Genomic DNA, 12937 nt, shown 5'->3' with positions numbered 1-12937 from the left:
ACACACACACACACACACACACACACACACACACACACACACACACACACACACACACACACACACATCTAAGCACAAGAGGCTGGAAAACTAATCAAGGTGGTAAGCGTTAAGGATGGAGAATATTACAAGATTTGAGGTATACGGAGTTATGGCTGTATTCATGCGAGGTAATAAATACGTGCTTTCATACATAAGCCAAGTTTGAAGGGGAACGGCTGTTATTGTATGTGTTAACAGAGCAGACCAGGGGTCCCTCTCTCTCAAAGCCTCTTAGTGCGAAGGATCATCTCCGTCCCATTGTGAGTCAATGGACAAAGATTATCTGCTGCAACGCTAAGATGCCTTGAAGGAGCGGGGCCCGCGATCTCCCACGCAGGAGGAGAGCAAACATACATACACCAGGCCTGCGGAAGGTCCCGTCCCTTCTTCCGCTGTTTACTGAGAGCTATTCAGGCCTTAGATAACTCTTTATTACTCGCCTACTTTACTGTCACGTTGACTGCCGACAGATTCCGCACTGCTGTTGCTGCTGGCACTACCGAAATCACTGTAGATAAATGTCTTCAAATGCTTAAGCGCAACCCTAGCATCCATAATCTGGGGTGAATATTGGTGTAGAGGGAAAAAAGGAGGGGGCCTTGTATATACCCATGGGGGACTCCAGACACTCCTTGTTTTCCCTCTAGACCAAACTATATACGTTTTAAATCCATTCTATCCGGGAACAAATCTGTGTCATTTTAGATTTTAGCTATAATCTCTATTTTATACTTTGGCTATTCAAAAATAGCAGATATACAAGCTCATAGCGCGGCACAGAGTGCCGCGCTATGAGCTTGTATATCTGCTATTTTTAGAAAAATCTTGAAAATCGGTGCAAATCTATGTATAAACTGTCAAACTCAGACAATAATGATGCAATTGCGTGTGAGCTCTTTGTTCGGGCCCCGTTGCTGCGCCGAGTCGACTGTGTCGAGCGTCTCTGTCAGTTTTCTGCATAAACGCTTGTTAACACGCCGCCCGTACAAGCTAGCTTATATAGCATCTTTCCCCCCAAAATGCCATAGCAAGCAGTAATGCACTGGAGTTAAATCTGAAAGCCTGGCCAGAGGTGAAACGGCTGCCAATCTTCCCGCCGTACCACGCTAGGGTGATCAAAGAGCAAGCGAGCTTATTTGCCACATGAGTCGCTGTATTCCTTCAAGGCGTACAAGGTTTCAGACTGCACCCCGTCTGTATAAATATTATGGGATGTGTCAGTAATGAGGAATGGAAGGGGGGGGGGCTCTAGAGAGTGTGTGTGTGTGTGTGTGTGTGTGTGTGTGTGTGTGTGTGTGTGTGTGTGTGTGTGTGTGTGTGTGTAGGAAGCAACGAGTCAGAGTTGTGACCCCTACACCATCAGTCACTCCCTATCTGGGGCCGCATCACATCAAGCAGTACTACTGTCAGACCCTACTGCACTCCACTAGCATCCATCTCTCTCTCCTCAAGTTAACCGACTCCTCTCTAGTTTCTTTGCTCTCTCTCTCTCTCTCTCTGCGTGTTTTCTTTTAATTCTCTCTGGTCTGGCCTCCCGTCAACCTCCCGCTGTTTTTCCCCACTCTCTCTCTCTCTCTCTCGCTTTATCTGTCTGCTGGGTGTCCATCTCTCTCTCCTCCGTGACAACACGCCTGTCTCTCCTATTTCTGCCCTCTTGTCCGCCACAGTCTGAAATGTCAGCCAGAACTTTTTGGTGTTGACAAGGCACAGCTGTCGCCCGGTAAACACGCTCATCTGTCTCTCTTGTGCGGAGTTATGACACACACACACACAGAGTACATGCACGTAGACGGTCACAATTTTCAGTACACACTCTCTCTCTCTCTCCCTCTCCCTCTCTCTCTCTCCCCCTCTCCCTCTTCCTCTCCCTCTCTCTCTCCCCCCCTCTCTCACTAGCACACGGCCTCCCTTCAACATTCCTTTGTAAAACAACTTTGGGCAGGAGTCCAAGCAAAGTAGCGGCTTGTTGACCACGTCTCCTGACGAAAGGAGAAAGCGAGGCGAGGCCAGGGATGGAGCTTCAGGGATGATGGACGTTGACAGGGTACAAAGGCTCCCAAAACCATTGTTGAATGGAGGCCATCTCCCAGAGGGAGCCGGATAAGAGATAAGGAGACCCCGAGTGCTGTGTGCGCACTTTTGTTTATGCATTTATTGTGTGCCATGCAAAAAAAATGAAGGCCACCACCTTGGTTGCACTTGAGGGGAAAACAGGCACACGACTGGGGGTGGGGTAATGTCTGATTCATACTTGGTTGCGTGTGGTGTCGCACGCTTCAAACAGCAGATGTACAAGCTAACAGTGTGTGAGCTTGGATGTCTCCTATTTTTGGTGCATGATACCGGTGTTCAACTAAGTATAAATCAGGCTTAACCACTTAAACTGTGTATACTTTGTTCACCAGGACTCTATACTTGGCCCCCTCCGTTTTTTCCCTCTATAACAAATCTATTCAAAAATAGCCGATCTACCAGCTCACAATGCAACGCAACGCAATGCAATGTCTGCTATTTCCATCAAATATTTACCTATTATGATGACATGCTCCGAAAATCAACACTAGTGTTCATGTGGTTGGTAGTTGTGTGTGTGTGTGTGTGTGTGTGTGTGTGTGTGTGTGTGTGTGTGTGTGTGTGTGTGTGTGTGTGTGTGTGTGTGTGTGTGTGTGTGTGTGTGTGTGTGTGTGTGTGTGTGTGTGTGTGTGTGTGTGTGCGCGTGCGTGCGTGGTTGCGTGCGTGCGTGCACAACAGTTCCGATCTCAGTGTAGTTCTACCCCGCCCCCCCAAACAACAGGCTTTAGTATGCACGGCACACACTCATGTGCCTCCACTTCCTCTGTTGAAAAACGAGCGTCGCCGAAATAGCCACTAGCGCGTGCGCGTGCGCTCCCCTTCCACTGCCCTTCTCTGCGGTTCACATGGCCCGGTGTGCCTTCATTAAGCCTGATGTATGCTCGGCCGCACGTCGGTAACGCGCGCAAGAAAAAAAACAGACCTACAAGCTCACGACATGGCGCGGGTGCGACGCGTCGTGAGCTTGTAGGTCTGCTATTTTCGGCATGAATCGAGGCTTTTACCCCTGCCTGCAGGGCTGTGACGGTGAGCTCACCGTCCTCATGCTCTGCAGAGCAGCACAGCCCAGAGCCAGAGAGAGAGAGAGAGAGAGAGAGAGCCTGATCCACAGGTTAAACAAAGCAGAGCGGCCCTGGCTAGGGGCATGCGGGGCGGCTGGGCGAGAGAGGTAAGTGGGGTGAAGGGTCGGGTGAGAGTAGGTGAGGATTGAGTAGAGAGAGTCATTCTGGCCTCCCATTCCACCAGTCATCTCCTCATCTCACCCCCAGGGGAGGGGAGGGGAGGGGGGGGGTTGACCCAGGCCGGCCCCAAATGCCTCCAGGAGAAAGAGACAGAGGGGGAGAGAGAGAGGGAGAGAGAGAGAGAGAGAGAGAGAGAGGCCGGGTGTGTGGGGGGGTGATCCTGCTTAGGCATGGTGTGTTGTGAAGCAAGCTAATGAGAGGCCAGTGTGTGTGTGTGTGTGTGTGTGTGTGTGTGTGTGTGTGTGTGTGTGTGTGTGTGTGTGTGTGTGTGTGTGTGTGTGTGTGTGTGTGTGTGTGTGTGTGTGTGTGTTGGCTGGCTCTGCTAAGGGGCTGATCCGCGGGTTCAGCCACCCAGGGCAATCTGCCCAGCGATGCCGAGACACACATGTGACCCCTCTGGACCTGTGGCCGGGATTACTGTTACCACCAACCTGCCCCATTGTTTGTGTGTGTGCGCGTGCGTGAGAGAGGGAGAGAGAGAGAGAGACAGAGAGAGTGTTTATGTGCATGTTCGTGGACATGTATGCAAATCCGGAGCAAAACGCTGGGTTTAACAGTCAGTGTCGGGCCCTGGCGTGGCCGGCCAGCACACTTTTAATCTCCCTACTCCTAATCATCAGCACTTCTAACAATTACCACCAACCCAAAGTCACTTATAACACCCGAGGGGCACATGGGAGTAAATGAGTCCTTTAGCCAACCCCGGCATTATTTACAGTGCTCCCTTTGCTGCGGTTATGATGGTGATGAATGTGCATCGCCGCTGCCAAATAAACTTATAATCGAGTGATAAAATAATGAATGAAATCAGACTGGAACTAACAGTCCATGAGGCCTGCCAATTTCCTCACCTCTGTGTATCTGCGTGTGTGTGAGTGAGTGTGTGCGTGTTTGTATATGTGCTTGCGTGCGTGTGTGTGTGTGTGTATGTGCTTGCGTGTGTGTGTGTGTGTGTGTGTGTGTGCGTGTCTGTGTGAGAGAGAGAGAGAGAGACAGAGAGAGTCTGCTCCTCCTGTGTTTACTGTCCAAGGGTCGTGTGTGTTGCACGCTCACTTACACACGCAACGACGGTGATATATTAGGACCACACACACTTACACACATGTCCAACAGAGATGGGAGGAGGGGTCACGTCTCGGGAGGCTCATCTGCACATGCAGAGTGAGTGTGTGTGTGTGTGTGTGTGTGTATGTGCGGGCATATGTACAGTACTATGTGTAGCTGGGATAGCTTTGAGCGTGTGGTCACATTTCAATTTTTTGCACATGTTCACGAAGTGTGGATACCTGTCCATCTGTTAAGCATTTTGTAATGCCCCGCAGGGGATATATGAGGGAGAGGGAGAGAGAGGAGAGAGACCTGCTTCTGGCCTCACTGGAGGGTTTCTCCCTGATGTTCTCCTGGCCTTTCTATTCTTCCACATCAGCTGAAAGCTCTCTTCAGGGCTCCTGTTGCTCTCAGCTCGTAAACTCACACACACTTTGCTTTTTCACTGCAACACAGTTAAGCGTATAGGGGAAAGGAAAGCGCGCGAGAGAGAGAGCTGGAAACGCAGTGAGAGATGGAGAGAAAGGGGCCTTTGCTGTCTGCTTACTTTAACAGGCAGCCAGAACAATATGGTTTATATTCACTCCATCTTCTACCCGCTGTCTCTCTCTCTCTCTCTCTCTCTCTCGTGCTCTCTCTCTGGCCCGTCTCCCGCACTCTCGCTTCCCCTTTTGTCTCAAGCCGCTGCTCTTGTCTTCCGCCACTGAAAACTACCCAGTGGATATTGGCTAATCATTCAGCCTAAGGATGCGTGCTGCACACTCACTAGGTTGCTGCTTACTTATCCATACAGGCCGGTACGGGGAAAGCCCTGACACACAGGGGGCACACGCATGCATTATTCATAGAAGAAGAACTTCAGGGCAGATGTGGGGGGTTGAAGCTTATTTGTCGTTTTATTTATTCTTTAAAACCATATTTTCTTCCCATTTTCGTGCACGCTCTCTCTTTCCTTTTTTTTCCACTCTCGCTTTTCTTTGTAGTTGAAACACTTAGCCTAGTTAGCCAGTCTTTTATCCGGCGCCAATTAGCGGGCGATTAATGAATTATTGAGAGACGGGGAGAAAAAGGGGGGGAGATTAAATTTTCATGTGGATGTGAGACGGAACGGTTGTAGTACAAGTCACCGCGAGCGGCGGGCAAGAAGACACCCGCCTGTCCGCCCCCCCACGACGCCCCGTTTACGATAACCTACAGTCGTTTACTGGCGTACGGAGAGAGGGAAGGGAGGGGAGGGGAGGGGAGGCGGGTGGCTGGGTGCTGTTGGTGGATAGATTGGCTTCTTAAGCACAGAGGTCTGGAATCCAAATTCACAGAGAGGCCTAGAATAACAATAAGACTCCTGTACGTGATCGCAGGGCGCAGTAACTGAATACCACATTCTTTATTGCTATATGAGGCGCTTTATCTTTATATGTTTGTATGTACAGCATGTGTGTGTGTATGTAAGGAATGGGGAATATTGGACTAAATCAAATATCATGCTAATTGTGAACAAATACCCCGATATTGATATTGTGATGATAATATCATATTGTTGACGCTAGGAATCTCAAAAATAGCCAATCTACAAGCTCACATCGCGATCCACTGAGAGCTTGTATATTGGCTATTTTCGCAAATTTAGAACATTTTTGAAGGTATAAAATAATGCATAAGTGATTAAAACCATAGGAAAAGACAAACTTTTGCCATACCCGCGATATTACGATGCAAAATCCTAGAAGATATCTAGTGCCATAATCACAATATCGAAGCAATATCAATACATGTCACAGCCCCAGTGTACTGTATGTGTGTTGCGACAAAACCAGTGTCTAAATGTGACATGCGCCATTGAGATCTGATGCTCTTTGCCTTTCGGGAGGGGATGTGGGTATCGATGCCCACCCCCTCTTACCCACCCTACCCCCCCCCCCCCCCCCCCGCCCATTCTGAGCAGTAATGTAAGATTCGATCTTTCATTAGGCCGGCCGTGTAAGGCCGATAATGGGAGATGCTGAGATAAGGATAATGTATGTCTGGGGAAGCTCTCCTCAAGGTGATCGTTCTGGTTCAATTCTCCCTTCCTCAAGCAGAACCTGTATTGGCACTTGAGACTTAACCGGTATTGATTTACTTAGGGTTAAGACTGACTCTACCCCCGCTGCTCTCTCTCTCTCGCTCTCTCTCTCTCTCTCTCTCTCTCTACTCCTCTCCTGTCACTCTCTTTCCCCCCTCCCTCTCTCACTGCAACTGTCACCTACCAGTGTCTTTGTTAGATCCCTCTCTCGCTGTGTGTGTGTGTGTGTGTGTGTGTGTGTGTGTGTGTGTGTGTGTGTGTGTGTGTGTGTGTGTGTGTGTGTGTGTGTGTGTGTGTGTGTGTGTGTGTGTGTGTGTGTACCGTCTGTCTCATCCCACCCATCTGGACACTCTCAAATGGTAGATTACATGGAAAAAGGTGGCTTAACAAACCAAGAACCAAGTCTGTGATCGAACAACAAGCCAGACAAACAGAAGAAGGGAAGAATAAATCACAATATTTTGCAAACTCTCAGGCTTAAATTGACACTCAGGACTTCTCATGTACTTTCTCAGGTGAAAAAAAAGAACACGAAATATTCTGTGTAACTTAGTCTAAGACAACTTGGACAACGCGGTTCCCAGTGAATTTAGGATGAACACATTTGACCAGTAAGATCCTCAGTGTTCATTTATCACTGAGAGTGAAGGTCCATTCAGTTCAGTTTTTTTACATTTTTAAATGAATACTGAGGATTTTACTGTGTGCTTACACACAAAAAGAAGGCCTTGTGACATTGTACAAAGCAAGAAAGAGACTAGAAATAAAGCACTGATGAGCTTCACCCCTGGGTATGAGGCCACCACCTCCATCTCTCTTCAACCATCTTGTCACAGCCATGTCGGCCGCTGTAGCGCCGTAATTACTGTCTGGATGCGACACATGTTTCTAATTTGCCACGTCTGGTCAGCACTCGGGGAGGAGTGACAGAGCGAGATGGAGACGGGGACAGACGGAGGGTGACAGGAGGAGAAAATGGGAGAGAGACGGGGATATAAAGCACAGGGAGGGGGGGCAGTGGGGGTGGGCGGACCAAAGTGACACAAATAGAGGCAGCGAGAGAGAAAATATCAAATGTGAGAGATATAAAGACGAAGGGGGGGCAGAGTAGGGCTGGGCGATATGACTTCAAATCAGTATCACGATTATTTCAAACGTTTGCTTCGATTACGATTAATGAACGTTTTATTTTTATTTTTAATTGAGATATTTTTGGGGGCTTTTTCTGCCTTCATTTATAGTGGAAAGTGGAGATGGACAGGAAACAGGGAGAGAGAGATGGGAGAGACATGCAGTCAAGATCATCGGGAATGGGACTCGAACCCGCGATGCACTGTCAGGCTACAGAGCCTATAGATTGGCCAGTCCCTAGTGAGAGATGTACTGTAAAGGCGAATAGTAGGGGGTGCAGTGTAGACTGGAGTTGGCGAGGAATGGAGAGAGGGGAGGGAGAGATGGATGTTTGGAATGGATGGGTGGGTGGGTGGGTGGGTGGGGTAGCGGGACAGAAGAGGGAGGGGGTGAGACACGCAGGGAGGGAAGCTGCAGGTGGACGGTCTGAACTTCAAAGCAAGCAGCGCACCCAGCAGTCTGAAGGTCTTGAAGGTTAACAACGTGCCAGTCCATTTGCTACACAGCCCGGGACGTGAACCATGCATGGCACCCCCTGCACCTGATTGATAGAGGCCCACTGCCTCTGCTTGCTTTTCGCCTCATTTCAGAAGTACAAACCAAAATTGCATACCGAGCACGCAGGGCTCACGGGGGATAGAGGTTCTTGGGGAGATGTGCGGTATTTGTACAGGCAAGGATTTTCCAGCACCGGAACCCAAATTTAGCCTCGCCTGGAGAGAGGGGTGGGGGTTAGGTCAAATAAAACCAGTAGTGGAGCTATAGCCTATAGGGTTGTCGTGCTGGTGCAAAAGGGGGGGAGAAGAGCAGAACTAGGGAAATGAGGCCTGGTGTAAAACGGCCATAAAACCATATAGAAAACAATGGTTTTCAGTTTGAAAGGAAAAGGGGGCTGGCTTGGTTTTTCGGGGTGGGATCATGGGGAGGCCAGTCTGGTGTCACAAGATAGCACTTCTGTTGATGGGTGTTTAACATAAAAAACAAACAAATAAATAAATAAAACATTTTACAATGGGGGATTAACCACAGCGTGAACCCTAGCGTCCCTATTCTGGGCCATATCATCGCCAGCTTACGTTCGGCGAAAATAGCCGATCTCTCAAGCGAGAGATTTGGTGTAGAGGGAAAACAGGGGGGGCCCTGGATGGATGGACCCCTGGGGGACCGCCAGTCAATGAAGTAGGTTTAACCCATTAAAACTGGGAAAGCGTCAAAGTGTCATTTTAAGACTTTAGCATTGGCTATTCAAAAATAGCAGATTATACAAGCTCGCACATCTGCTATTTTTGAACATTTTTGAAAAAGCTTGAAAGTGTGACAACTACTGATTTAGAAGGCCTTTGTAGAATCGGCCTCAAGGTCTTAATGAGTGGTCAAGCCCTATTTTATACTTCGCAAGAACAGTAGCAAATATAGGCAAGCTTGTAGCTCTGCTATTTTCCCCTCACAGTTGGCCTCAGGCCACAAAATAGTCCTCCTGGTGTTCAGTTCTACTTCCCTTCGGGAGAGGAGAGACTAGAGAGCTCCAACCTGTGACTAAAGGCCTCATTAAGAGCTACATGGCAGGGTCGACATGAACAGGCCCACGCGGAACGACATCTCACTGTCGCATCTCTCCGCCGGTGACAAAGGTCGCCACAGAGGACCGGGTTTTTGTCCATAGCATGCCAGCTCAGCCTCACACATTGGTCGCATTAAAAACCTATTCGTCTCTGAAAAGAGAGCCCCTGGCTCCACTAATGGCCCCCGCATAACCTACATACCGTTCCCCTTCCCTAAGCTGCCTATACCTACCATCACCATCACCACCACCACACACGCCATCGCCACCGGGTGACAATTCAGACGCGCGGAAATTGGCCGAGGTGTGAGAAAAGTGGTCTCGGTCGTTAAGGACGACGGCCTGAGAGGTGTTTAAAATGACATTTCCTCGGCTAATGCCCTGACACCTTCTCCAGGGGAAAGAAAAATGCAAATGATGGTGGTGGTGGCCCATGCAGTGCTGCCAGATTGTGTGAGAGAAATGAGCAACCTATATACACCGATTCAACCTATATACATGGGCTATTTGAAAATAGCCGATCTACAAGCTCACACCGCGTGGCAACGCGGTGTGAGCTTGTAGATCTGCTATTTTCAAAAGAATCTTGGAAAAAAGTGGGAAATGTAGAATATTTGTTTAAACATTTTAACAACACAAATCTTGTATGGGGGTCCCTGGCATGAAATGTTTTCAGATCGGGGTCCGCACTCAAATGTATATGAATTTGGGGGTCCTTGACTTGAAAATGAAACACTGGTTTAAACAACATTAGGAAACAAGCCCAAAATAAGCAACTACACTTTAGAAACAAGCCCAAAAAACCTCAACCAGCAACTACCAATATTTACAAGCAACTTAACATAAAAACAAGCCCAAAGTCACTTATAATAGGCAGACCTGGCAACACTGATGGTGGCCAGTCCAGACAGGCTATTCAGGGGGCCTGTGGGCTATGGCCTATAGGCCTACTTTAATCAAGGTCATCTAACAACAGGAATTACAGTTTTATTATCCCTGCGTGGACTCGACTGTGGCCTCGGCCATAGGCAATGAGCCCATAAAAGACTGTTGCTGCTACAAGAAACCATAGCCACAGATGTCCACACTATTCTAAAGCGTGACAGATTCACAACTTCCAATAGGCTGTAAATTAGGCCCAATTCCCAGACACCCACAGGTGTCGCAAGGTCTTTTTTCCTTATATCTAAAATCTAAATATACATATTGTTTTGGTCATATTGCTGTAGTCCTATTTTCTGGTGTTTGGTTAAAACAAGCAATTGAATTGAATACACAGAATCCCAATGGAAACAAGCCATAGTGCTTTCTTGGGTTTATCCTTTTAGCATATTTTCTATAAAACTGTACCTCTGTGGGTTGTTTTTGCAAACTGTTAATAAAGCATTCAATCAATCAATCAATTAATCAATCAATCATCACTTTGGCATTAGCTATATCCTTTAGAAACCAAGCACAACAATTAGTAGCAGGGCTTATAACATCTTCCACCCAGAAACCATTTGGTACAGAATTATATACATTGAACTTGACCGTCAAAGATGTTCATGGACATAAAATGACACTCATCAGGCCTAATGTGTAATAAAGGCTATATAGGCCTATTCTAGCCTTGGAGCAAGACTATCATAGATGTATTCGATCGAGTCTGACTTTTAAAAGTCAGACTCGATCAAATACATCTATGATAGTCTTGATCCAAGGCTATAGGCCAATTCTATATCTATTTGGTTGACAAGGGACAACGTGAAATCCGCTCCAAACGACAGACTTGCGAATGACCTAAAACTTCGGTGCGTAAAAATGTGACATAAAGAAATATATATATTATGCGTAAATGCTGCGTAAAGCTGGATTTATACACCGTCGTACGGCGGTGTCGCTTGTCGAAAAGCGCTGGCAGCAACACCGCCGTACGGATTACAAGTCAGGCTTAAATCTGCACATGAATAAAAATCATATGATGCTCTTTCTGCACGCTTCAAACGGGTGATCTCTTACCTTTCGTTCATTGAATTCCAGAAGATGGGCTCCATATTGCTGGCCGTGGCCCCCAGTAAATCCACTAAGAACATCAGCAGAATGCCCAATCCATTCCCACCACTTCTTCGACACCACGCCATTTCAACCCCGAAGCCCCGAATAATATGTCCCCCCATTAAAAGAAATGGGATATTTTCGTTGTGCGGTTGCCGGGGTACTTTCCTCCACACGCACGCACACACACACAAAGGACAGGCTATAGCCGATCAGGGCTATAGGTGTAATAAAAGGCAGTCACAGGAGCAGCGTGAGGTGATGATAATGATGGCGTGCCTCCGATAACCGCATGGGTGATGATCAAACCCAAATTAAATCAAACCAAAAAAAAACGCACGCCGATCAACAGTGGCTCAACAAAAGTTGTTCGATCCGTTGGTTCGATCCCTCGGCGGACGTGTCCAACAAAAAAAAATCGACGATTGTTTTTTTTTCAGTGCTTCCAGAATATAACACTAGAACACCAATCCCATGACTTTCCGATTATTTTCTCGTTTAGTCCCTCTCTTTTTCTTTCCTCCTCTCCTCCTCCAAGGCAACGCTCCTCCGTGCTGCTTCGTATAGAGGGCTATAACTCCCCGTGTGCACAAAGGGACTTTGGGGGGATCGATTGAGGGGGGATCGATCGATTTGCTCAAATTCAAAAGCCACCCAACAACGGCATATTCTGGTGCGTTTTGGTGTGGTGCGCTAATTGTCCTTTTCCAAACAAGGTTCCCTTGTTCTCTTCTTCAGTATAACGCAGACTTCGTGGGGTTTGTCTCCCATTCCCCCTCTTTTTATCCCGCAGAAACGATCTCCAAAAGATGATCAGGCTTGTCGATGGAGAGTTACAACAAACAGTCGAGATCAGATGACAAAATACACCCCCCCAAAAAAAACGCTAAAACGATGAAGCGTTTAAAACGTTAGAGATGTGACTCCCGTGTCCACAGCTCCATCCTCATAAAGCCATGATGATGATGATGCTCAGTGGATTATAGAGGCTGCTGCTCCCGTTTTATACAATCCCGTATTCTCCTCTTTTTAGAAAAACATACAATCCACCATCCTCGAGCCAGGTGATTCTCGTTAGATTGATAATCAATCACGCGGTCGAAGTTGACGATAAATCCCAAGAATCGACTCCTCGGAGAGGAGCAACAGAGGGTGAAAACGGGGGTAAAAGAAAACTAGAGAGCTATACCAAAAAACACCTCGATCCTGTGCTCCAGACACACGCGCACAAAAAGCAACACAAAACTTGACGCTGATAAATAAAGAGTTCTAAACGTGAACCTTTAGAACATTGGCGCATCATGTGGCGCATCGACTCCCTGACGCGTCTCTCTCTTCAGTTATTATAGAAGCTTTGGTTGGTTTTTGGTTTATCTTCCACACCGTCTCTCTCTCTGTGGCTCAAAAAGCCTCACTGCTTTGACTTGTCTCGTAATGCTCGCAGCAGCACATTGACAGACCGACTGCTTGTTGGAGAGGAGAGGAGGAGGAGGGAGAGGAGGGAGGAGGAGAAGAGGACGTGAGGAGCGAGAGAATGAAAAAAATCCCCATCTTCCGACTGGCAGGCGCACTAACGGAGCGAATTCTTTCAGGGCTTGTTTTTTTTCTCTTTTTTTGGTTGGGTGGGGGGGGGGGGTATCGAGTCCCTTTTCACCCTCCTCCTCCCCCCTCTCAGTGTTGCCAGGTTTTGTGAGAGGAATAAGAGCAACCAGGTCTGTGAAAACAAGCCCAAAAGAAGCGACC

General features: G+C 47.8%; 1 protein-coding gene across 2 annotated transcripts in view; it reads right to left on the bottom strand.

The window, feature by feature from the left end:
- The window catches only part of efnb3b (ephrin-B3b), a 121478-nt gene extending 108863 nt beyond the window's left edge, over nt 1–12615 (bottom strand). For both annotated transcript variants that reach the window (XM_084043738.1, XM_084043739.1), the window contains exon 1: nt 11159–12615. In XM_084043738.1, the coding sequence (XP_083899864.1) occupies nt 11159–11316 (158 nt within the window). In that variant the 5' untranslated portion in view covers nt 11317–12615. The remainder of the gene's footprint in view (nt 1–11158) is intronic.
- Between the last annotated feature and the right edge of the window lie 322 nt (nt 12616–12937).

This window comes from Gymnoscopelus microlampas (assembly GCF_963454915.1).
Source record: "Gymnoscopelus microlampas genome assembly, chromosome: 19".
Taxonomy (NCBI): domain Eukaryota; kingdom Metazoa; phylum Chordata; class Actinopteri; order Myctophiformes; family Myctophidae; genus Gymnoscopelus; species Gymnoscopelus microlampas.
Note: the sequence above shows the minus strand (reverse complement) of the source record. Positions and strands in the feature narration are given on the sequence as shown.